At 38.6% G+C, this 27,651-nt stretch overlaps 1 protein-coding gene across 1 annotated transcript in view; it reads right to left on the reverse strand.

Annotated features, from left to right (window-relative positions):
* The window catches only part of Dock3 (dedicator of cytokinesis 3), a 350,576-nt gene that overhangs the window by 308,398 nt on the left and 14,527 nt on the right, over nt 1-27,651 (reverse strand). The window contains exon 2 of the mRNA XM_059268544.1: nt 10,273-10,356. Within this exon, the coding sequence (XP_059124527.1) occupies nt 10,273-10,356 (84 nt within the window). The remainder of the gene's footprint in view (nt 1-10,272; nt 10,357-27,651) is intronic.

A 27,651-nucleotide genomic window follows, 5' to 3' on the forward strand; every position in this document is an offset into this window, starting at 1 on the left:
AGAATTCAGCCCCAAAAAGTGGGAATGTAATTATTCAGAAGGCTGACTTTCAAAATTATCTTTCCATTATTTTCACTAAAAAACCTAAAGAATAATCTTGTATATTTATTCACATAATTTAATGCTATTTTAAGTCTTCATTTATGACCTATTACTATAAAAGATGATAATCAGCAAAAACTAAGTATGTATTCAAAAACTGAGATTTTTCTTTCAAATGAGTCATTTTCTCTTGAAACTATTCTGGAAAGCCCTAAACAAATTTGAACAATGCTGTCACTGATCAAGAAGATACTTGTAAAATTCTACAATGAAAATGTCTTTAAAAATGCATTTGTAAGAGCTGGGTAGATGGCTCAGTGGGTAAAGTATTTATCATACAATCATGAAAAACTGCGTTCAGATCCTCAGCACCTAGTAAAACACCAGGCACAGCAGCATTCATCTGTAATATAAGCACTGGGGAGGCAGAGACAAGGGGAGCCCTGGGCCAGCTAGCTTTGACAAAATCAGTGGGCAGACTAGTAAGAGACTCTATCTCAAAAACAAGGTGGAAGAACACCTGAGGAAGATGCCAGATGTCTACCTCTGGCCTCCACATGCACACACAAACACAAACAGATCTTTGAAATTTCTGTTTCCTTCTCCAGTAAAGTACTTCAGGAAAATATAAAACTTAACAAAGTACATGAAAAAAATGATGAAAGAACACAAGCACAAATACCACAGATAGGACTTGAGGCACTATAATATCTAAGGAAAGAACTGTGTAAGGGTGAGTTCCTCCATTCACCTGATATTTTTCTCTGAGGATATCCCATTAGAAAATGATAATCTCCCTAAGACAATGAGGTTGAAATTGAAGTCTACCAAAATAACTTTTGTCTTCAAGGATAAAATCCTGTAAGAAAGTGAATTACAGTCAATCCAAATTTTTGTATATAATCTCTATTCCTATGACTATCAGTTTTGTAAACTGGTAGCCATGGAAGGGCTCCAGGAAAGTAGCAGCTCCGAGGCTTAAAGGCTAGGTAGACCCACTCTAAGAGAAAACAACACAGTGACTTTTCAACAAAAACTATGCAAATCAAGTATTAAGTGAAATGTATTGTTTTTATTATTGTGTGTATGGATATGATGTGTGGGGAGATGGGTACATGTGTGCCACGGCATGTGTATGGAGATCAGAAAACAACTTTGTGTGGTTGCTTCTTTCCTTCTACCTTTATGCAGGTTCCAAAGATTGAATACAGGTCCTTAGGCTTGCACAAGAAGCACTTTTATCCATCCTGCCAGCCCAATTAAGTAAAATCTCTAAATGTTAAAATATCCATCAAGCCGGGCGGTGGTGGCGCACGCCTTTAATCCCAGCACTCGGGAGGCAGAGCCAGGCGGATCTCTGTGAGTTCGAGGCCAGCCTGGGCTACCAAGTGAGTTCCAGGAAAGGCGCAAAGCTACGCAGAGAAACCCTGTCTCGAAAAACCAAAAAAAAAAAAAAAAAAAATCCATCAAACTAAAATTACCCACCTAGGGAAAACAATGACAAATTGAAAGGAGATTCACATAAGTAGAGGCTAAAAAAGAATGCAGCCAACCTGTTCTAAGAGAAAACTTTAAGATGGAAATAAAATGATTCTGACAGAACTTTGCAAATGGAAAAAAAAAAAGGAAAAGCCCTGGAAAGGGTTAATGAATGTAAAAGAAAATAAATACAAACAGAAGTAAAATAGATAATCAGAGGCCTGAGAAGATGGCTCGATCCATAAAGCACTTGCCTCACAAGTATGAGGACCTGAGTTCAGATGCCCAGAACCCACACAAAAAGTCATATGTGGTGGTTCACATCTGCAACCCCAGCAAATGTAGGGTAAAAAGGGTCAATGGAAGAAAACCCTGGCCCTGAGACCAGAGCCAAAGAAACACACCCGGCCTCTAACCAATTCGGGAATTGAAGTCCAACCAATCCCTGAGCACTAAATTCAACCCATCTCAGAGCTTGTCCCAAGCTCAGGAATTGAGAAGCTACCAATCCCCACCCTGCAAATCTCCACCTTGGAAAGTTTCACCCCTAAGAAATCCTATATAAGGCCTGTACCTGTTCAGTTTGGGGCTGCCCTTTTCCCACCCTGGCAGAGGCAACCACTCTCCTGGAATCCTCCCTCCCAATAAATCTGTGAGCGAAGTTTGTGGTAACAACTTTCTTTCACTGGAGGGGAGCAGAGAAGAGTAACAACCTTTGCAGGAGCAGAGCAAAGCTGTAACAGCTCTATCCAGAGTGGAACAGTGAAGGAGCAGAGCAGAACTTTAACACTTTGGCTGGGGAAACTTTCCCTTGCTAGAGCAAAGTGTTACACTCCAGGGAAGCTGAGCAGAGCTGTAACATTTCTCCCAAGCAGAGCAGAGCAAAGAACAACAGAGCTGTGACAACCTCTCTGGGGAAATCCTCCCCTGCTGGAGCAGAGTTGTTAAGACTGCATTAGGGAAACCTTTCCCCGAGCAAAGACTCTAACACTTTGCTGGGGAAACTGTCCCCAACCAGAACAGAGCTGTAACACTTGGGATACCTTTCCTTTCAGAGCTGTAGGTAATCCTTGGCTTCCAACTGCCACAGTACCTTTCCCTTCCAAACTGTAGGTGTTCCTTGGCTTCCAACTGCCAGGACACATTTCCCTTCAGAGCTGTAACACTTGCAGGTAATCCTTGGCTTCTGGTTGTCAGGATACCTTACCCTTCCGAGCTGTAGGTATTCCTTGGCTTCCAACTGCCAGGATAGCTTTCCCTTTAGAACTGTAATACTTACAGCAATGGCAAGATGTGAGGCAGAGAAAGGTGGGTCCCTGAAAGCTTAAGTACTGATTATATAACAGAGCTCTAGGTACCAAAGAACCAATACCAGAGGTTGTCCTCTGATCCCCATATGTATGTCATATACAGGTAAGTAAGTAAGCAAATAATTAATTAAGAGCAACATAAAACATAAGGGAAATGTAATTTAATCACTATGATTGTTATATATTGTTGACAGTATAAAAGCATAAAATTAATGTAGACTCTAAAGCCAAACTGCATGTTTTACACCCTTAAGGCAGATGCATCCAACCTTTTGACAGTGTAACATAGTATTGTCATCTACAAACGTGTTGGGCCATATTCATTAGACATCCTGAGTGACAAAGTACAGGATACAGGCTGCAGGTTGGACATACTTGTTCTAGAGTAACCACCAAGGGAAAAATAAAGCACAAAAGAAGAATGTAAGAACCAAAGGATAGAGAGCTATTCCACAAAAAGACATCTTTTGGACATAACATGGCCACTGCACTCATGATGTACTGCAGCTGTGGTTACATGCATGAGACTGGTCCTGTCAATATTTCATCATGGATAGGAGAGGGGCTCACTGGGCCCTACCCTCCTCTGAAGTAACTACTGGCAGTCAATGGTTACTGGAGGAGGGGTATCACTTTCTTCAGTAGTATTAACTACCCACTGATAAGCTGCTCCAGTAAATAACCTTCCATTCATGTTTGTGCAAAATAGGCAACTCAGTAGATTGATACCCCTCTCTCTCTCTCTCTCTCTCTCTCTCTCTCTCTCTCTCTCTCTCTCTCTCTCTCTCACACACACACACACACACACACACACACACACACACACACAGATGGACAGACTGACAGACAGGAATTAAAATAGGAGGAGTCTTGTTGGGAAGAAGAGTTTCATCAAAAGGAGAGGAGATAAAAGAGGAAAGGAATTGAAAGTGACCTAAAATTCAATATATAAATGTATAAAACTGCCAAAGAATAAAAAATTAAAAAATAAAAGAAAGAAATCTCAAAACTTCTACCACAGCAAAAGAAAGACAATCACCAAATGAGATACATTTCATCCTCAGTCCCAGTACTCATGTCTACAATTTCCTATGCCTTTTGAGGATATGCTGCATAGATGAGATTAGTACTCAACTATTTCTATTAGTACCTAGGGTCTCAGCTATCTCAAGTATGGTGATTCCACTCTTTCAATCCCTTCCCAACTTTCCATATCCTGTGGATATATTTTTAAAACCTATATTTCATTTTTGTAGTACTTTCAAGAGATAAAAGTAGATGTAGTTACTCAATACACCACTATAAGCCAGGTGTGCTGGTGCATGCCTTTAGTCCCAGCACTCAGGAGGCAGAGGCAGGCGGATCTCTGAATTCGAGGCCAGCCTGATCTACAGTTCCAGGACAGCCAGGACTATACAGAGAAAAACAAAAACAAAAACCTCCACTATAATCTAAAAGTTTCCAAACATTCTTTTCAACACAGTAGCAAATTTGTATCCTTATGAAGGAAGTTTTTAACTTGCTCAGAGAATTCCAAATACTTTTTAATAAAATCTCAATGTTATTTTAAAAATAGTAATGTGATATACCAAGGTCCCTAATAACATGACAATATTCATCTGAGTGGTATAAACTAAAACCTGTTTTTACATTGCCTGTTAACTTATGGCCACAAATAGCAAAATGAATTGAAGATCTGATATAAAATCCATATGTTCTTTTCTGAGTTTTGATAGTAACATTCAAGGAACTATAACGGAACATTTTTTTAGAAATGCCAACTATGGCATACCTGAATATAAACTGAGATTTTTCAAATAATAGCAAAAAGATATTAGTTTATTTAGTCACCTAAAATTTCCATGAAAACAAATTGCATTCCTTTCTTTTCTTCTTGCTGTGACAAAACCTGACAAAAGCAATTGAAGGGAAGAATGGTTTATTAGGATCACAATTTTAAAGGGAATGCGGTCTATCATAGTGGGAAAGACATGATAACAGGAGCATGAAGAACGCTGGCTCGTCATAAAGAAAAAAGAATGCTGCTATTTAGCTCACTTCCTCCTTTTTATTCAGTGGAGAATCCTAGCCCACAGAATGGTGCACTCACATTCAGGGTGAGTCTTCCTTCCTAACTGCTCTCAAAGCAGCCTCACAAACATGCCCAGAATCATTTCAAGTACCTATTTTAATTATCTTACAGAAGGAAAACTTGAAGACTAGCAAGATTATGTTCATTGCCCTAAAAGCATCAACAATAAAGCTATATACAGAATTCTGGTTTCTCAAGATCCACTTCACTATCACCTCCACAAAGTCAAAGGTGCATACAAATGAAAATACAAGACAAAAGAACTTCTAAACACAAAGGATGTCTATCAGGTTGAGTGGCCAGGAGCCATTCATCAACTCCCATGAAAGACATGAGAGATTATCAATGTCACTTTGAAGCTCTAATAAATTTGATTTCAAATATACACACAAAACTATAACACAAATTAAAACCCTCCACTGCCCACCAGAGCCTATCCTCAAGCTTCAGGAAAAAGTAAACACGAGCCTATATAAAATTTCAAACCCTGGGGCTTCTTTTTATAATAGTCCATAGTCTATTACTAACTTAAATTTACATCAATATTTATAATGCTTAGATCTCTCTGGATAAAAGAACTCTTTAACACTGGCTTACTTAAGGAATCATTTGTTCAATACTACTTTAGAAAAGACTATTAAATTTGTGTGAAATTTTATCTATGATATAGTTCAGAAAAAAGGATTTATTCTCTCCAGCTTGGCAGTAGAAAGATTCTTACAGAACAGCCAGCGCCAATTTTATGACTATAGGCAAGAAAAGAACACACAACTAAGTCCAAAAATACTAAGAGAAGTAGAAGGCAAAAGTGTTAAGTAGAAACTGGAATCAAATGAAAAATCTATAGCAGAAGTACATGAAAGAACCAAAGTCAAAATAGGTTATAAATCATGAATCAGTCTAAAAAGACAATAGGCCTGGGATCTATGTACTATTCCAGATTGGGGGGGGGGGGATTCCTCTCTTCCCAGAATATCTTATAGTATAGATCACAGGGAGACATCTTTTAATATCTCTCTGTCTGTCTGTCTGTCTGTCTCTCTCTCTCTCTCTCTCTCTCTCTCTCTCTCTCTCTCTCTCTCTCCCTCCCTCCCTCCCTCTCTCTCTCTCTCTCTCTCTCTCACACACACACACACACACACACACACACCCCACATACAAAGAGTGAGTGTGTAAGTGAATGTGAGTTTTCCACAAGTGCTATATCACATATGTGGAGGTCAGAGGATAACCTGTGAAAACTGGGTCTCTCCTTCCACTATATGGGTTCTAGGAATCAAACTGAGGTCATCAGGCCTGATGGCAAGTGCCATGTCACTGGCCCTGAGGAGTCATCTTGAGAAGGTCTTGTCTGAGACTTTTAGTCAGGAGTCAGAGGTCTCTGTATATTCCTATCTCTAGAACCCATAGCAAATATCAATTTACTGAATAAGTGAACAGGTGTCTTGCCTTGCAAGTTAGTTTGCTTACAGGAAAAAATCTGAAGAAATAAAAAAAAAAGACACTGAGAGGTCTATATAGAAGCAAATATGTCTGAGTTGCATAAGGGAACAAAGGTTGCTTTCACTTTCAGACTATGAACTAGGAAAACCATCTGTAGGAGCTGGGTAGTAAGGCAAGAAGTGATCAAATGTGACTGAATGTAGGAGCTAAATCTATAAGCACCAGAGTCTGCAAAGTAGTAGTGTGCAAACAAGTTGCCATTACACTACCCTCTCCATTTTCACTGTGCAAAGTGATTACCCTATAGCATCACCCTATCTGTCTCCAGTGGGCATCACAAAAGATGTCAGAAACAGGCTTGCAGCATCAGACTATGCTGTATGAGTGTGAAGAAAAACAATACTAGGGTAAATTGCTGGGGGGAAAGGGATAGTGCCTCTCCTCCTATTTGCAAAATAACTGAGAAATGTCATAAATGGCTCTAGTAACAAATCATTACAATGTGATCATTAATCTTCACTGTCAGTCAATTTGACTGAATTTAAAATCACCATGGACCTGTTGGTATGTCTATGAAAATATCTCCAAAAAGAGGTGAAGAATGAAGACACACCCTAAATGTTGGTAGCCCCATTCCACATAATGGGGTCTTGGACTGAATAAAAAGAAGCCAGATCATTGATCTCTGTGCTTCCTGACTGCAAATGCAATTTGAGCAGGTACTTCACGGCCCTAAGGTCATGATTTCCCTCCATGATGGACTGTACCCTCAAACTGTTACATTCAAATTGACTGACAGTGAAGATCAATGATCACATTGTAATGATTTGTTACTAGAGCCATTTATGACATTTCTCAGTTATTTTGCAAATAGGAGGAGAGGCACTACCCCTTTCCCCCCAGCAATTTACCCTAGTATTGTTTTTCTTCACACTCACAGCATAGTCTGACGCTGCAAGCCTATCTGTTTCTGACATCTTTTGTGATGCCCACTGGAGACAGATAGGGTGATGCTATAGGGTAACCACTTTGCACAGTGAAAATGGGGAGGGTAGTGTAAGTTTTGTTAGATCTATTTAGCTTGAATACATATACACATAGATGTGCATTTTTCTTATTTTTCTTTTCTCCTTTAAAATTTTTTACTTTTTTCTTTTTCCCTTATTCTTCAAACAGATCCTTCTCTTGTCATCTTCCTTCTCATTTACCTTTTTTTCATTAGCTTTTAGAATATTTCATCTTTATTACTAGTTTGTTGTTTATTTTGCCCTTTCTTTGCTATTCTTATTGGTATTGTAAAGGTTTTATTTTAAATTAATTATTACTCTATTTTCATATCTTGTTTATTCTTATGATGTAGTTGTCACTGTTTATTTTCTTCTGAATAGTGCTAGGGATGAAACCCAAATGCCTTGAATGTATTAGGTAGGAACGTTGCCACTACATCACACTCTGAGTCCAACTGAGAAAATTCATCTAAATCCAGGCAAGTTTCATCTTACATAGATCTTATCACATACTTTCATACAGAGACACAATGAGAAAGAAATTTAACTTGGATCTTCTACAAGAGTAGTAAGTGCTCTTAACTATAGACCCATCTCTTCAGCCCCCTATTATTTTTTTTCTTGTGTTTATTCTGGGTTCTTGTTTTTGTAAGACCTTAATAACGCATTTAGTTAATGTCTTGTTTTTTTGCTAATGTGGGCACTTCAATAACTATAAAGTTCTCTCTTAGAACTTTCTCTACTGAATTCCATACATCTTGGTGTGTTGCATTTAATTTACTTCTATAATTTTTCTTTTTTAATTATTTTTTCAAAAACTGTATTTTGATCAGAACATTAAATAACTAAGTACGACAGAAAAAAAAAGAAAATAACCCTCTATTTTTCTTTTATTGTTTTTATCAAGAAGGAATGTTGACTTACACTTCTAAGAAAATTTAAAATGAGTACTGCACTGGAGATAATTTTCCAACAAAGTATACTACTACACTTGTATGTTTCCAGGGACTAGAGAAATGGCTCTGTAATAAAGGGCACTTACTGCTATTGTAGAAGGTCTGGTTTAGTTTCCAGTACCTACATGGTGGTCCACAATTATCAACAACTCCAGTTTCAGGAGATTCAATGCCTTCTTCTGACCTTAAGGATACCAGGGGCACAGGCAGGCAAGACATTTATATACATACACTTTTTAAACATCTAATTTAAGCCTGGTGGCAATCGCAGCACATACTTCTAATCCCAGCACTTGAGAGGCAGAGGCAGGCACATCTTTGTGAGTTCAAGGCCAGCCTGGTCTACAGAGTGAGTTCCAGGACAGCCAGGGCTACACAGAGAATCTGTCTCAAAAAAACAAAAAAAAAATCTAATTAAAAATTTTTTTCTTAGTAAACTTGTGTGTTTACAAAGTCATATTACATTTACAAACCCTCATAATAACAGCCCAACTGGATCAGTGTCACTTCCACATACCCACAACACAACATGTGTATGATACACGTGTGTTCGTTCATGTGTATGCAAATCTTCATGCAGGTGCACTGGTTCAAGTGGTTGTATGTACTGTATAAGTATGCATATGGAGGCCAGAGCTAATATAGGGTGTTAATTCAATCACTCACCACTTTTTCTTCTTTTATTTATATGTGTGTGGATACACGCATGTGAATGCAGATGCCCACAGAGGCCAGAGGTGTTGGATCCCCCTGAAGCTGGAGTTACAGGTGGTTGTGAGCCTAATGTAGGTGCTAGAACTAGAACTTAAGTCCTCTGTAAGCTCAGTGCATGTTCTTAACCACTGAGCCATATCTCCAGCCTCCACCACCTTATTTTTTGAGACAGAATCCCTCATTAAGCCTGGAGCTCAGATATTCAGTTAGACTGGCTGGCCACTGAGTGATCTGTTTGTCTGTGCCCCCAATGCTAGGGTTACAGACATAGTGCTGTACCCAGCTTTACATGCTGGGGATCCAAACTCATATCTTCATGTGTGAGCAGTAGGTACTTTAACATTTGAGCTATCTTCCTAGTATCCTTTTTTTTTTTTTTTTGTTAATGCTTTGATTCTGTATTATTTCTAGTTTGATTTTATTTCAGGGTTTTAGAATATATTTTCAGAATGTATAAATGTCATAGTAAAAATGACCACATATATAAGAGAAAAGGACAGTAGTTGAATCAAACTTCACTGGAGCATCATAGTGGTATGAATGTAACTGGCCCCCATAATCTCATAGGGAATGGCACTATTAGGAGGTGTGGCTTTGTTGGAGTAGGTATGGCCTTGTTGGAGGAAGCATGTCACTGTGGGAGTAGGCTTCGAAGTTTCCTATGCTCAGGATACCGCCCAGTGTCTCAGCTGACTTCCTGTTGCCTGTAAGATATAAGACTCTTAGCTACTCCTACACCACCATGTCTGCCTGAATGCCACTGTGCTCCCCTTCATGATGATAATGAACTGAACCTCTGAAACTATAAGCAAGCTCCCTCAATTAAATGTTTTCCTTTTAAGAGTTACCGTGGCCATGGTGTCTCTTCACAGCAATAGAAACCCTAAGACAAGCATATATTTGGTCTTATTACAGCTGAAAATATCTAGTATATGTGACAGAAAAACAAAAAAGAACCAATTACAATTCACTCAAATGCAGATAAGTACAAGTAGATTTGTAAGAAATTAAAAATAACCATTTGACATTATAAGTAAAATTAGTATTCTGATGGCCAGAAATGTCTGTTACTACATTAAAGCCAAAAACTTACACTTTTAGGGAAGATTTTATAACGGTATTTAATATGGTTAATAATGGCATCACAAAGATTGCTAAAAAAATCTATTAGCATAACTAATACTTCCATAACTAATCACTATTTATGTGTTTCATAGGCCCACACTTACCTTCACATTTTTCAAGAATTTGCACTGTTTCTCCTATTTCTAAGACCAATCCTTGAGGGACAGATCCTCGAAAGCTGCATATCACTAGAAAAGCAAAGATAAACATATCAGTTAGTATCTTTAACATACTTATGGTCAGAGTCACTGAATTAAGCAACTGAATGTTCAATATAAACTCTCCATTATTTAACAATTCCTGTTTTAATGTGTAACAGTCAATATTGTAAAAGGTAATATCATTAAGTCAGAAAGTTACATACATTGTGGCAAATTTATTCCTGAGTGGTGGCATGTGCTCCTATATAAAAACATTTCATGTACAGAAACTCTTCCTGTCCCCTAGCATGACCTAGGTTCACAATACCGTTTCTGAGCAAACGTGTTAGTAATCCTGGTTAACAGACTGGCCAACTTGCAGACCAAGAATTCAGGCCCAGTAACAGAACAGAATCTATGGATAAAACTCAAGATCTGCTATGACAGGTTAGCTGCTGAACACTATTATAGACTACAAGCTGGCCCAACTTCCATACCAGCCCTCATGAACCTTTTTATGCTAGGCTAGCCTCCAAAGACCTAAGGGATGATCCCAGCACTAAGCCAGCCTCCAAGAAATATGGCTGAAGACCTGTTTCAGGCTCCAAGTCCACAACTGAGAACTAAGGCATCAGACCAACCCCTAAGAAAAGAATCCACCACCCACATGTTAACCAAAGCACAAGACCAGGTCATCCAAGAACTCCACCATCAAGGCCACCTACATAACCTGCCAAATGACCCACCCAAACTCTCTAGACAGAGAGACTGATAGTGTTTGCCAGGACACAGCAAACATGTAAGACTAAAGAAAGAAATACTTATTTCTTCAAATTCAGGCCAAAGCCAAAACAATCACAAATAATCAGGAACACATAAAACTGCCACCAAAGGAACAAAACAAAGCACCACTGCCTGACTAAATACACAGAACTAGATATGTGACACAACTTATAATTTCAGCACTCAGAAGGTAGAGGTGTGATGAGCCAGACATAGACGAAGATATTCTAAAGAGACACACCTGTGTCCCTCACTCTATGAGACTACTCAAACAACAGACCTCAAGAAACTGGAATTCTCCAGGAATCTCATGCTGGGAAAAGAGAAAGGCTAAAGCCTGGCCCAGCCAAATTTTTCTTCCAGAAAATAGAAGACAATGATGGGTGGTTCTTATTCTTGTTGGTGGGAGAATTTGGAAACGGACTCAGAAGGAAACTCAAGGACCATGTTGGAGTTTGAGAAAGGGGAAACAAACTGGCTTGATGGTCTAGAGGTATGATTCTTGGTTTGAGTCCGAGAGAAAAGGGAAACGTAGCAGACAGGCTAAACAGGTTGGCAGCTGTTAGGAGAAAAGAGAAAACCACTGTAGTGTACACACACACACACACACACACACACATACACACACACACACACACAGATACTGAACTTAGGGTCTCTGATTGTTGGACTATTAAACTCAATATTTATATTTGTAGACAAAATAGTCTTATGATATAGACATAGATAAATTATACTATGTAAATCGGATAGATACAATGAAGAAAAATGCTACTGGAGATTGTGTTCACCTTTTGGTTTTATATATGCATATTTACTGCTACCAGCAGCATTTAACAGTTTCAACATCAATTTGAGAGCTTGTTTTTTCCTCTTTGCTTTTTGATAAAAGAATACCATTCTTGTGATACAAGGCATTAGAGCAGCAGCCCTCCCCATCTTTGCCTGAGCAATTCCTCTATTTTTTTCCCTTTGTTCAAATAGTTACATTTTCTTGGTATATGAAACCTATTGAAAAAATGGTATTGCAATAGACTTATTTTACATATTTAAAATTGCAATGCTGTGTCTTCTCCCTTCTGTTATGATTCTGTGCTTACAGAGTTAAATGAGCTATATGTAAATCTTTCTAAAAACAAATTAATATTGTTTAATGATAAAACACTTCTAAAATTAACATTTCTTTATCTTCATTAACCTGTGTCCTTTAATTTTAAAATCTACAGTTTTAACTTAAATTCATCTGTTATCCATTGTAAACAGAACCATGGATACTTCTCAGAAACAGCTGAGGTCTACCCCTCCTTCCTTTTTTGCCTAATCTATTTTATATAAATGTCCAAATGACTAGAATTGAATGCACTCTCCAGTTCAAGTTTATACATCTAGGTAAGAAGTATCTTATAGGAAAAGCAAAGCAAAAGCTTTCTTACAAAATTCGATTTCTGTAAGACTGTCTCTGTAGTTCATACTATCAACTTTTCAATCACTCTACCCTAAGACTCAAAAACATTTTAGTATTTTCACCTGTTATTTGGTTTGGAAATGTTGCTGTACTTGTGTATCTTGAATTATCATCTCAGTGTAGGTATGATTTAGGAGACTTCAGTAGAAATTATAAGGTGACAATTCAACCAATTTGCAAGTTTTCGTTTTTTCAAACTACTTTAAAAAATATCACTCAATTACAAACTTCATCTGGTTATTGTTACAGGAAAAAAACCATAGTAACTTTTTTTTAACATTTTGATATTTGTAAAAGTCTTAAAAATAATCATGAGTTTAAAAATTAGATGTAATTCAAGCTTTCAAGATTCAAAATATAAGTAACAGATGCCCAAAGTACATTTAAAAATTCGGTTTTCTTTTCTAGTTATCCATTAACCATGTTATCAACAGTTGAGAATCCTAAGGATGTTGAGAAAGTTGACTGTTCAGTTTCTTGGCTCAGAAAATACAGATGGTTATTTTAAAACTGTCTGTTAGAAACCTGAGAAAAAATATAAGGCAGTCTGTGCACCTAAATAGTTACATGCCATCTTATGACATTTTAAAACTTAAGTATGAATACTGTTCTGCTAATAGTTTATGTTTAACTTAAAAGACAAGATTTTGTTGGTTTTTTTGTTTGTTTTTCATTTTTTATGCTTCAGACTTTGGCTACTTACAAAATTACCTTAGCAAAGCTGAAATCCATTTAAGTATCTGTTTTTGTTAAAGTCCTTAAAGAACTGCTTATAAGCAACTATCTTAAAATGATACCCTGTGCATCTATATGACTTTCAGAAGCATATTAGCTACATATCTGAATTTTATATATTATTTTAAAAGTTTACAAAATCAAAGACATATAAAGTTAATGCACTCAAAGTAACTGCTATTGCTCAGCCCAGGGCCTTCTATGGCTGACAATATCAGCAGCTGCAACCCGAGCCAGTCTGAGGAAGGGGCACAGCAGGCCAGAGCATAGCCCTGCTTTCCCTTGGCCCTGGGTCAGGCTAAAGAGCTTGAGTGAACCTCACCTGGGCACACAGAAATGCAAGGCAGTCCTTTGCCAGTACCCTGGATGAGAACAAGGGACAACTCATGGAGACTATGAATTATGGAAAGCTAACAAGGAAATTTCTCCATCCATGCAATTGTACCTAACTCAGCTCCTTTTAAAGAATAAATGGCTGGGCAGCGGTGGCACACGCCTTTAATCCCAGCACTCAGGAGGTAGAGGCAGGTGAATCTCTGTGAGTTCAAGGCCAGCCTAGTCTACAGAGCAAGATCCAGGACAGGCACCAAAACTACATGGAGAAACTCTGTCTTGGAAAAAAAAAAAAAGAAGAAAAAAAGAAAAAAAAAAGAAAGAAAGAAAGAATAACTGATACAAATGATGAGATCTTTTCATGCTACACTGGACTTGCTAATATTTTTCTTTAGTTCCCTTAGATGCTAACCAACTGGAACCTGCTTAAAATGGATAATGATGAGCCTTTGGAGATCCTATCTATTTAATGTAAAAAGGTTTCATTATGGGGGCTGGAGAGATGGCTCAGTGGTTAAGAGTACTGGCTGCTCTTCTATGTGTCTCAGCACCCACATGGTAGCTCATAACCATCTGTAACTCCATTTCCATGGGATCCAACACCCTCTTCCGGTCTTCAAGGGCACTGCATGCATATGGTGCATGGACATACATGCAGGCAAAACATCCATATACATAAAATAATTTTTTAACTTTTTTAAAGTTTCATTACATATGGTATAATGTTGACTTCTTAATGTCTTACAGACAAAGGCATCTAGGGGGAAAATCTGTCATCTGAACAATGATGCTATCTGAAACCCGTGTGTGTGTGTGTGTGTGTGTGTGTGTGTGTGTGTGTGTGTGTACGTACATATATATGTATATGTATTTGCCCTGGCAAAATAATTAAATCTTGTTGTACATACATGTACACAACCTGCCTATAATAACATTGTTTCATAAATTTTTGTAAGAGTAATAAAAAAACTTCTTTGTAATTTTTCTATGTATAAGAATGTAATGCTCAATATGTAATACACAATACACACATACATGCAGTAGCCCTTCCCCTCTCACAGATATCAAGAGGCACCTTACTAAGACACTGTGAATTTCTAGCTAACAGATTTCCAGGTACCAGGGTATCTCACCTGGGGACGTGAGTTTACATCAAAGTGAGTATCAGTGGCCACAAGTCCTGCTCCTCATCCCCCTTCCCTACCTCTTGCCTGAGAATCAGGGAGCATGGCTACAGGCTTGTGCAATGAAACAACCCCCATCCTCAGAAAGGTGTAAGAAGAGACTCCCACTTCTGCCACATTGCCCCTGATTTCCTTTCTTCAGAGCTGCTGCCATGCTGCCTCTCTCTACTGTTGGGACCTAAATTTTCCTCAAAGCCCCTGCCAAACTGTTACCTGTCTGTTTGACCATAGCATTAATAACTTTTCTAATAAATTCCTTACCCCCAACAATCAGTGTCAATGTCGCTCTTGAACTCAATGGTGGTGTCACCGGCTATTTCACATATGTGTTGCATATCCCTTCTGTGATATGAAACTTAAGGAAACACTTTACAGAGATGGTAACTTCTGATCTCCCCCAGGATTTATGTCTGTGCATTCCTAATTTTATCATGACTATTCTCCTCAGCAAAGGCTATTAGACAGGCCTTAAGACTGGAAACTCCAAGCAGTGCCTTTTAATAATTAAAAGATATTGAACATAGATAAATCTATAAACAAGTACTTAATTTTAAAATCAGGTTTATTCTTGTTGGTTGTGTTATCATAAAGCTTTATAACTACTGAATGCTAATTCTGAAAAAGTACTTGATCTTGATAGTTGTGTTTTATAAAGCTTTAGACTGTTAACATGCTGCAGAAGTACTGCTTCTGACAAAGAAACTGAACACTATTTTTGAGATACCACTGCATTCTTTATCCACAGGACAAACAGAATGGACTTAAGGTTTGCCTGACATTAAGAACCCTTTCTTCTACACTTGCTTTTAATTGTCTGTAAAGGGTTCACTAGCACTAACTCCCTAACATCTGTCACTTTTTTCCTCCAATGTGGGATCAAATCACACCAACCTTGACAAACTTTGTTCTATCCACATGAGACAGAAGAGAACAAACTACCAAGTAGTTCACACTTTCAGAGACAAGCCAGGGAGTTATCAGAACTGAAATGAAGTCACACTGGGCATAGTAACACTTTCCTTTAATCCCAGCACTTGTGAAGCCAAGACCCTCAAAGAGATTTACAACTTGTCACACCACCTTACAGAAGAGAAACTGATGGGTCAATGGTGGGTGGGACTACTCCTTGACAGGACTTTACTCAGATAGCCTAAAGCCCTGACCCTCTCCTAACACCTACACTTCATGTCAGGGCTCAGAAGATGGGTCACTGGAGTTTTTGTCCCTCTTCTTTTTTCTGCTTTCCATCATTAATTGGGCTATTCTAATTGGTATACTGAAAACAGGAGGCTGAACCTGGCTTGTTGGGGCAAACTGTGACCCTAAGTCTGATAACAGAGGCAGAAAGATAGTTGAGTTCAAGCTAGTCTGGGGAACAGAGCAAAACCTTATCAAAAAAGAAAATCAAAAGAAACTGAGACCTACAAACTGCCTTACTGATCCAAAATAATCATTACAGATTCATACCTGTAATTCCAGCATGAGGAAGATGAAACACTAAGAGTTAAGACTATCATAGGCTACAGAGTGATATCCTGTCTCAAACAAACAAAAAGGGTCTCACCATGTAGCCCTGGCTTTCACTATGTAAACCAGGCACTCTGGCCTCAAACTCATAGCAATCTACCTGCCTCTGCTGGGATAGGCACCTCCCTCCTACAGCAGATGGAAAAAAATACAGAGACTCACACACAGCTGGACATTATACAGAGAATGAGAGACTTTGGAACACACTAGCCCTAAATGGAATGTCTCCATCAAATCCCTCCCCTCAGGGTTCAAGGAACCCTGCAGAAGAGACAGAAAAGAGTGTAAGAGTCAGAGGAGATGGAGGACACCAAGGAAACAAGGCCCTCTAAATCAATAAGACCCACGCACATATGAATCCACACGGCTCTGTGAGCCAGCATGCACAGGGTCTGCACAGGTCTGCACCAGATGGGGTCCTAGAGCCGAAAAATGTGGACACATGCCCTCATCCCTAACCCAGAAGCTATCTCCAATTGATAATCATTTGCAAATTCTCCAAGGGAGTCTTACCGGGGAAACAAACTATTCTTGGGGTGGGCTACATGCCCAGCAGTAGATGGTCAACAGAAAGCGAATTTAACTGCATCTTTGGGGGTTCCTTGTCTCATAATGTCATTTCAGGGCTTTTTCTTTCTTTTTTTTTTTAATTTTACCTTATTTTTATTTTATTTTTTGGTTTTTTTTCTTTACTCATCTCTCATATAATACACCCCAAATGCAGCCTCCCCTTCCTCCCTTCCTCCCAGTCTCCCCGCCTACTTCCCCTCTCCCCCATATGCACTGCTCCTCTGTTTCTCTTCAGAAAAGTGCAGGCCTCCCAGTGATATCAACCAAACATGGCATAACAAGATGCAATATGACTAGGCACTATGGGCAATGGTGGCATACGCCTTTAATCCCAGCACTCGGGAGGCAGAGCCAGGAGGATCTCTGTGAGTTCGAGGCCAGTCTGGTCTACAGAGTGAGATCCAGGACAGGTACCAAACTACACAGAGAAACCCTGTCTCAAAAAAACAAAACAAAAAAGACTAGGCATAAACCCATAAACCCTCATATCAAGACTGGATGAGGTAACCTAGTAGGAAAAATTATTTCTATTTTTTTTTCCTCTCCTTTTACCCTACAGGTTCTTTGTGTATATATGACTTCCAGTTTAGTGTTTCTATGGGATTCATGAGTGTGCATACAAGTGGGTTTCTGTGTCTTTATCTGTTTCTTGTGCCTTTAGGGGCTCTTTTACTTCTGCTTGCATTGTCCTATTCCAATGTATTAGTTTTTGTTTTATCATAGCATATAGTATCATATCATATAATATTCTATTAGATATTAATTACCCCTTAGATGCCTGTTTGTTTTCTAATGAGAGACAGAAAGAGGGTGGATTCAGATGGGAGGGGAGGTGGGGAGAAACTGAGAGTAGAAGGAAAGAAAACCATAATCAGGATATATTATGTGAGGAAAAAAAGCTATTTTCAATAAAAGGGAAAAAAATAAATCTTAATAAATTAACTTGAAGATTTGACTTAAAAATATAAATAAATAAAGGCACCACCATGCCTGGCCACAAAAAAAGCATCTTAAAAAAGCAAGTAAGCTGAGGACACAGACAACTAAATGACATTAGGAAAAGAGTTAAGTGGACCAGAGGAACAATTCAACAAATATAAACCACTAAGAAAAATAATCTCCCTGAAGAAAACAATGACTAAGCTGAAAAACTTAACAACTTCAACCCTACATTCATCTAATGAAAAAAAAAAAAAGCAAACCAATATGTATCTTTATAGAAATTTCAAAAGGAGGGAAAGGGGTTGCTTTTTTAAAGAATGAATGAAAACTGGGTGTGATATGGTTTGTGCCTAAAATTCTAGCACTTGAAAGGTAAAGACAGGAGGATTGCAAGTTTGAAGTCAACTGGAGATAGACAGCAAGCTCTAGCAAGTACATGGTGAGATCCTATCTCAAAAAAAAACGAAGACTGAAATTGACAGATTTAGAGTTGGCAGAATGCTTTCCCTGCATGCTTCAAGTTCCTGGGTTTGAGGGCCATAACAAACAAGCAAAGATCAGCCATAGCCATGAAACACCTTTGACTAAAAATTAAACAGCTCTTAACTAAGACACATTGTAATCAAATTTTAAAATGTCAAACACAGAATTTTTGAAAGCACCAAAAGCAATTTATCACATTTCAGAGTTCTTCCATAAGACCAAGAGTGCATTTCTCAGCAAAAACCTTCCAAGCAGGAGACAGTGGAATGGTACATTCAAACTAATGAAAGAGCCGGGCGGTGGTGGTGCATGCCTTTAATCCCAGCACTTGGGAGGCAGAGGCAGGTGGATCTTTGTGAGTTCAAGGCCAGCCTGGTATACCGAGCGAGATCCAGAAAAGGCGCAAAGCTACACAGAGAAACCCTGTCTCGAAAAGTAAAAAACTAATGAAAGAAAAGAAAAAACTGCTACAAAGAACAGATTACTCAGCAAAGCTGTCTTTCAGAAATACAAAAGATAAAAGTTTCTCTTTCCAAACAAAACTGCTGAGACATTTCATTACCACTGGACTTACCTCATAAGGAATATTGAAAGGAGATCTTCAAAGTGAAAAACACTCACTCTAAAGGTGAGAGGATATGGTCAAATTGAGAATAATAAAATGTATCACTCTAGTATAAAAGTTAAAAGACAACAGAGTTAAAAGTAACTCTTATCTCCAGTTTCTGTTAATGAATGTCCAATATAAAAAGATTAAAAAATATTAAATAAAATATATACAGAGAGAAGAGCTCTGTGGGGGAGTTGGATTTTTTAAATTTATATCTAATTGAAAAAAATGTGCATCTCGGCTGGGTAGTGGTGTGGCACACACCTTTAATCCCAGCACTCAGAAGGCAGAGGCAGGTGGGTCTCTGTGAGTTTGATGCCAGCCTGGTCTACCAAGCAACTTCCAGGCCAGCAAGGCCACACAGAGAAACCCTATTTTGAAAAATCTAACAGGAAAAAAAAGTGCGCATCTCTATTATGTATAAAATGCTATTTTGAATTTTGTATTAATTCACATACTTATATTTTGTGTAACATTTAAAAGCTCAGCAATTTCCAAGAATTACTATTAACTATAATTACCATATTGTTAAGTGTAGAATTTTTTTTACATATTATCACAGACAATTGCTATCAGTTGTAAACAGACTTATATAAAATGTCTTGAGTAAGCCTAATGGTACTATCAAAGCAAAAATCTGTAGTACATGAAAAATAAACAGGAGTGCAGGCAGTTTGCTGTGAGATTGTGTCTCTTAGAAATGTCAGAGAAGGTACACCTTTGAAGTCTCACCAACATAGCTGCCTAAACATGACCTGAACAAGGACAAAATGAATAAACAGGCGAATGTGGAAGGGGGAGATCTCACAAGGCCTCAATGCAAGACAAAGGACTACAGGCAACTAAGCAATACTGAGCAGGAGAAATAGTTTTCCCCAGGGAAGAGCACACCAATTTGGTTATCCAATACCAAATGGTCAGTGCTGAAAACATACATGTATACAGGTAACTGAGCAGTTTGTATCTTTATGTTTAGGAACACACACACCAACAACTACAACAAAGAAAAAGAAGCCATGAATTTGAGAAAGAACAAGGAATGGTAACAGGAGTATTTATTGGGAGGAAAGAGAAAGGAAAATTTATGTAATGATATTATAACCTCAAAAAATTATTTTTTAAAAACATTTTCAATTAAAATATTTGTATTTTACAAGCCAAAATGAATATAAAAGTTGGTAAAAAGATATTCCATTCAAATGGAAACTAAAAGGAAACACAGAAATAGTAAAACTTCTATCCAGTAAAACAGATTTTAATCAAAATCTACAAGAGACAGAATGCATGAGACAGGGTTAGTTCTGAAAGTGGCTATAACATTAGCAAATATGTATACATCCAACAACATCTTAAAACTTAGAGCAAACACTAACAAATCTAAAGAGAAATTAAATAGAAGGCAATACAGACATGTTAAGGGACCTAAACATCCCCTTTCAACAATGGCTACACCATCCAAATATAAAATCAATAGAGTAAAACTGGACTTGAACAATTCAAGAGACCAAAAACAGACAAATACAGAACAGGCCACCTCCCACCAAAACATAGAACAAATATTCTTCTCAAGCACTCAAGACATTCTCTAATATTAGGACACAAAATAAGTCTTAATAAATTCAAGACTAAAATTATAATCATTGTCCTTTTTTAATTACAGTTGTATGAAACTAGAAATCAGTAATAGAAAATTGGAAAATTCACAAACACATGGAAATTAAAGTACATATTCTGAACAATCAATGGGTCTAAGTGTAAATCAAAATTTTTAAGTGAATAAATGAAAGAAAAATCAAAAGGTTTTTTGAGGACTAGTGCAACTGCTTGGCAGATAAAGGCCCGTGCCACCAAACCTGATGACTTGAGGTTGGATACCTGGTACCCATATGGTAGAGAGAACCAACCCTCGCACATACACTAACTGCCCTGTTTCTCCCACATGTGGGTCTTGGTACAGGTATACAAACACACACACACACACACACACACACACACACACACACACACACTTAGTTTAAAAATAAAACAAAGCTTTTTTTTTTCCTAGATGAAATCAGACAACTCAGTAGGAATAGGTGCTTGTCATCAAGCCTGATGATCTGAGTTTGATCCCCGGAATGCTCATGGTGTAAAGGGAGAACCAATTCCTTTAAGTAGTCTTCTGACTTCCACATGCACACAATGGCAAATGCATGTCCACAAACATATGCATACAAAAGTAAATAAATAAAATGTAAAATAATTGCCGGGCGGTGGTGGCACATGCCTTTAAACCCAACACTTGGGAGGCAGAGGCAGGTAGATCTCTGTGAGTTCGAGGCCAGCATGGTCTACAGAGCGAGTTCTAGGACAGACTCCAAAGCTACACAAAGAAACCCTGCCTTGAGAAACAAAAAAAAAAAAAGTAAAATACTTATAATTTACTAATAATTAAAGAAGCCAAAAAGCTTCTATACAAATACAAGACATGAGAATGGATTTCAATAAAGAGATAGAAATACTAAAAAAATCTTACTGATATATTTTAAAAGTTCAAAAAGACAAAAAACTCAGTGAAAGCCTTCCAAGAGAATGAATCAAGTAGGAAACAGTACCAAATATCAGGGCTTGAAGTAAGAAGAATTAGAACATTCAAACATAAGCAAATATTAAAATTAATAACAAATTAATTTTATGAACCAAATGTATGAGATCTATAGGACACTATTAAAAGGTCAAATGTTTCGTAGGCATCGAAGGAGAATGCACAGAAACATATTTGAATAAAATCATTTGCAGGAAACTTTCCAAACTTAGGAAAAGAGACAAGACATCCAGACCTATGAGGCATTTAGAACACCAAATAAGACTAGAAAATAATTTCCCCATGCTATATTGCTGCTAAAACAGTTTTCTAATTGCTGTGACAAAATACCTCACAAAACCAACTATGGCTAACTTTGTCAACCTGACACAACGTAGAATCACCTGGTAAGAAATTCTCACTGAGAGGCTGTCAACATTGGATTGACTGTAGGTATGTCTGTAGTGGATTGTCTTAATTTAATGTGGGAAGACCCAGCCCACTATGGGTGGCATCATTCCCTAGGTAGGAGGTCCCAAACTGTAAAAGTGGAGAAACTGAGCAAAGCATAAGTAAGCAGGCAGCATGCATGCAGTCATATCTCTCTCTCTTCTTGTCTAGAGCTATGATGTGAATTTCTGCCACTTTGACTTCTCTAAAATAATGGACTGTAATTCAAACTTGTAAGATAAAATAAACCCTCTCTACCTTAAATTGCTTTTTGTCAGAGCATTTTAGTATAACAACAGAAATAAAACTACAACACTAACTTAAGGAAGAGCTACTCTAGTTTAGTTTGAGAGTACAATCCATCAGTTCAGGGAAGTCATCATCATGAGGCAGCTGGCACACTGCATCTGCAGTCAGGAAGCAGAGATACATCAAAGCCATTGCTCACCTCACTTTCCTCTTTTTATTTGGTCTAAGAACCCAGCCCATGAAACGGCACTACACAAAAATAAGGATGTGTTTTCCCACCTCAAGTCAACCTAATCTAGAAACTCCCTCACAGATAGTCCAGAATCTTGTCTCCAAGGTAATTCTGGATACTGTCAAAATGACAATATTAACCATCAAAACAAAATATACAAAACAAATAAGGTTTATTGAATGAAAACTGCAAAAGAAAAGCACCAATTCAGATATAAAAGTGAACCATCAAAGTAACAGCGCATTCCTCAATAGAAACCTGAAAGCCAAGAGGGCATAGGATGACACATTTCAACCTCTGAATGACTTGACAATAACTGTCAATCCAGATTACTACATCCAGTAAAGCTATTCTTCATATATTCTATATATATTCTATATATTCTATATATATTCTCTTTCACTGAAAGAGAAAAGCAAAACTTTTCCATAATAATTACAAACTAAAGAAATTCCTGACAACTAAGCTAGCACTACAGAAGATACCTGAAGGAATCACAGACACAAAAGAGAAAGATAAACACATCCACGAGCCTACAGGAGTGGAGGGATGCACTGGAATCATAAATAAGCCAATAAAGACAAGGAAGCAGTAAACAGTACTAAAACAACAAAAGGACAGGGATGAATTTCACCTTCCAATAAAAACCCTGAATGTTAATGTTCTTAATTCTTTAATCAAAAGGCACTGACTAACAGAATGGGTTTAAAAAACAAGTTCCACTGGGCATGGTGGCACACACCTTTAATCCCAGCATTTGGGAGGGAAAGGGGCATAGGTCTCTTGAATTCAAGGCCAGCCTGGTCTACATAGGAGACACAAATATATAAACAAACAAACTGAGATCCATCTAAGTGTTGTTGCAAGAGATATCTCACTGGCAAAGCCAAATACAATCTTGAGGTAAAAGAATAAATAAAAAATATTCTAAACTAATAGCACTACAAAGTAAGCATGTATAGCAATTCTAACAATCTGACAAAATGGACTTCAAATTAAAATTATTTTATTTAAACTTAAAATAATTTCAAATTAAAATTACATTTTTTCAAGAAAAAAACTAGAAAATTAGGGATTTTTCAGAGGTCCCTTTATACTGATTCAAGATTGAGAATGATCAATCAAGAGGACATTACAATTTTAAACATATACACACTGAATACTGATGCACCCAATTTCATAAAACAAGCACTACTAGATGTAAAGTCACAGGTTAATCCCAACACACTAATAACGGGTGATGTTATTAAGTCATTCTAACAAATAGACAGGTCAGCTTCATAAAAATAAATATCTGAGTTAAGTGATATTGTAGGTCAAAGAGACCTAATAGACATCTTTACAAAACATTCCATCAAAACACTGCAGAATACACATTCATCTCATAAGCTTTCTATCATCCCATAGAACTTTCTCTAAAATAGATTATAATGACACAAAGCAAATCTTTTTTTTAATTTTTATTTTTATTTTGCAATACAATTCAGTTCTACATATCAGCCACGGATTCCCTTGTTCTCCCCCCTCCGGCCCCCCTTACCTTCCCCCCAGTCCACCCCCATTTCCCACCTCCTCCAGGGTAAAGCCTCCCCCACGGACTGAGATCAACCTGGTAGACTCAGTTGCTGTGGGATGTTCTGTATGGCAAATGTGTTGCTAATTAGTCAATAAATAAAATACTGATTGGCCATTGGCTAGGCAGGAAGTGTAGGCAGGACAAGGAGGAGAATAAAGCTGGGAAGTGGAAGGCTGAGTCAGAGAGACACTGCCAGCCGCCATGATGAGAAACAGCATGTGAAGATGCCAGTAAGCCACGAGCCATGTGGCAAGGTATAGATTAATGGAAATGGATTAATTTAAGCTGTAAGAATAGTTAGCAAGAAGCCTGCCACGGCCATACAGTTTGTAACCAATATAAGTCTCTGTGTTTACTTGGTTGGGTCTGAGCGGCTGTGGGACTGGCAGGTGATAGAGATTTGTCCTGACTGTGGGCCAGGCAGGAAAACTCTAGCTACAAATGGCGTCCAACGTGGTGGCAAGAGTTTCCACCTAAAAACTGAGAAAAAAGATTCTAAAACGGAGCTAAAACCAGCTTCCTAATTGTCTCTCTCAAATGAGCAGCAGCTGCTGGTTTGAGCTACTGGCGGGTTCCTAGCGTGCGCGCTCGACCTGCAGTATGGCAGGAATGAGGCCTCTGCAAGTGGCACATTAAGCTGCATGGTGGATTTAGCCTTTGCAAGTACAAAACAAAAAAAAAAGAGGTTTCTGGCCGGGCAGTGGTGGCGCACGCCTTTAATCCCAGCACTCGAGAGGCAGAGCCAGGCGGATCTCTGTGAGTTCGAGGCCAGCCTGGGCTACAGAGCGAGTTCCAGGAAAGGCGCAAAGCTACACAGAGAAACCCTGTCTCGAAAAACCAAAAAAAAAAAAAAAAAAAGAGGTTTCTGGACTACACGCTGCTTGGATAAAAGCATAGACCAACGATAGCTCCCAGAGCTGGTGGTAAATGTAGCTATGTTGGGAAGCTGAGGTGGGCGGAGCCAGCAGCCACAGCTGCTGCAGTTTAAAGCAATAGATTCACAATAAGACAGATTCAGATGTAATAGTTTACAATGTGTGTAAAAATGTACATAGGCTTGAAAGAGAGAGAAAAAGGAATATATACAGTTGTATAAAGAAATAAATAGTTTTTTAAAATAAAGTCTTTAAAGAGACAGTAAAGGTAGTATAAAAAATAAGCCACGTAGAGATGAATATTACACAGAGAATCTGGATTGTGTTGTCTTTGGGATTTTTAACTGCAGAAAAACATTTGATCGTAAAAGATGTTGAGTTAAACCAATACGCATATTTTAAAGGTATCTTGACTTCAAAATTCGGATATAAGGATATGTTGCTTTGGAAAAGAGTCTCTGCTTTTGTTAACACAGAAAGCCAAAAGCTATGGATTTGTTCAAGATTAATATACATCAGGTTTGACCAGCCAAGACCCCCTGAAAGGTCTCCGATGACACCATGGCCCAGACGATCCAACATCCAGAATGGTTTCAAGGCAACTGGCTCAGACGATACAGCCTCACGGACTACTCCATGATCCTAAAATTTTCTTTGTGTCCCCATAAGATACAGCGCCCCCCTCCAGCAGGAAGTAGTAAGAGAAGCTACGCCCAAATTCCCAAATTATATGTAATTTTACTTTGTTAAGGTTAAAAACCTTCCTTTTTGAAAAAAAAAAAAAGGGAAGTGCTGTGGGATGTTCTGTATGGCAAATGTGTTGCTAATTAGTCAATAAATAAAACACTGATTGGCCATTGGCTAGGCAGGAAGTGTAGGCAGGACAAGGAGGAGAATAAAGCTGGGAAGTGGAAGGCTGAGTCAGAGAGACACTGCCAGCCGCCATGATGAGAAACAGCATGTGAAGATGCCGGTAAGCCACGAGCCATGTGGCAAGGTATAGATTAATAGAAATGGATTAATTTAAGCTGTAAGAACAGTTAGCAAGAAGCCTGCCATGGCCATACAGTTTGTAACCAATATAAGTCTCTGTGTTTACTTGGTTGGGTCTGAGCGGCTGTGGGACTGGCAGGTGATAGAGATTTGTCCTGACTGTGGGCCAGGCAGGAAAACTCTAGCTACACTCAGTCCAGGTAGGTCCAGTCCCCTCCTCCCAGGCCGAGCCAAGCGATCCTGTATAGGCCCCAGGTTTCAAACAGCCAACTCATGCAATGAGCACAGGACCCGGTCCCACTGCCTGGATGCCTCCCAAACAGATCAAGCCAATCAACTGTCTCACCCATTCAGAGGGCCTGATCCAGTTGGGGACCCCTCAGCCATTGGTTCATAGTTCATGTGTTTCCATTCGTTTGGCTATTTGTCCCTGTGCTTTATCCAACCTTGGTCTCAACAATTCTCGCTCATATTAAACCCTCCTCATTCTCGCTAATTGGACTCCCAGAGATCCACCCGGGGCCTAGCCATGGATCTCTGCATCCAGATCCCTCAGTAGTTGGATGGGGTTTCTAGCATGACAATTAGGGTGTTTGGCCATCCCATCACCACAGTAGGTCAGTTCGGGCTGTATCTCGACCATTGCCAGCAGTCTGTTGTGGGGGTATCTTTGTGGATTTCTGTGGGCCTTTCTAGCACTTTGCTTCTTCCTATTCTCATGTGGTCTTCATTTACCATGGTCTCCTATTCCTTGTTCTCCCTCTCTGTTGTTGATCCAGCTGGGATCTCCCGCTCCCCCAAGCTCACACCACAAGAGCACTTGTTCAGCTATGTTCATATTAGCATTGTTTGTAATAGCCAGAACCTGGAAACAACCTAGATGCCCTTCAACTGAAAAATGGATAGACAAAATGTGGTACATATACACAATGGAATACTACTCAGCAGAGAAAAACAATGACATCATGAGGTTTGCAGGCAAATGGATGGATCTAGAAAAATCATCCTGAGTGAGGTAACCCAGACTCAGAAAGACAAACATGGTATGTACTCACTCATAGGAGGATACTAGATGTGGAACAAGGATGACTGGACTGCTACTCACATCACCAGGGAGGCTACCTGGAAAACAGGACCCCAAGAAAGACACGGGGATCGCCCAATGACGGAGAAATGGAAGAGATCTACATGAACAGCCTGGACATGAGTGGGGGTAATGAAGGGCGAGGGTCGAGGGACAAAGCAAATCTTAATAAATGAAAAATAATCAAAAAATTGTCTTGTAATTTATCTGACCACAATGGAATGAAACTAGAATAACAGCAAGAGAAATAGAAATTTACAAACTCATGGAGATTAAATGACATAAAATGAGGAATGGCTAATTAAATAAGTCAAGAAGAAAACTAAAGGCTAGGGAAATTACTATGTTGGTAAAGTGCCTGCCATTCAAGCACAAAGACATGGGTTAAATACTCAGAATACATGGGAAAAGCTGGGCATGGAGGTATGTGTAATCCCAGCTTTGGGGGACAGGAGACATAAATAGGCAGAACCCTAAAACTCACTAGCTAGTCAGACTACCTGAACTGATGAATTTCAGGTTCAGCAAATCCTTCCTCAAAGGAGAGACTGATTAAGGGAGAGATTATGATGGGAGGGGAGACTAACTCACTAACTCAAGTTGTCCTTTGACTTCAAATTGTGTGTGTGTGTGTGTGTGTGTGTGTGTGTATGAAACAATATGGTTCTAAAGTTATTTTAAATGCCTAT

The sequence above is a fragment of the Peromyscus eremicus genome, chromosome 7, assembly GCF_949786415.1.
Source record: "Peromyscus eremicus chromosome 7, PerEre_H2_v1, whole genome shotgun sequence".
Taxonomy (NCBI): Eukaryota; Metazoa; Chordata; class Mammalia; order Rodentia; family Cricetidae; genus Peromyscus; species Peromyscus eremicus.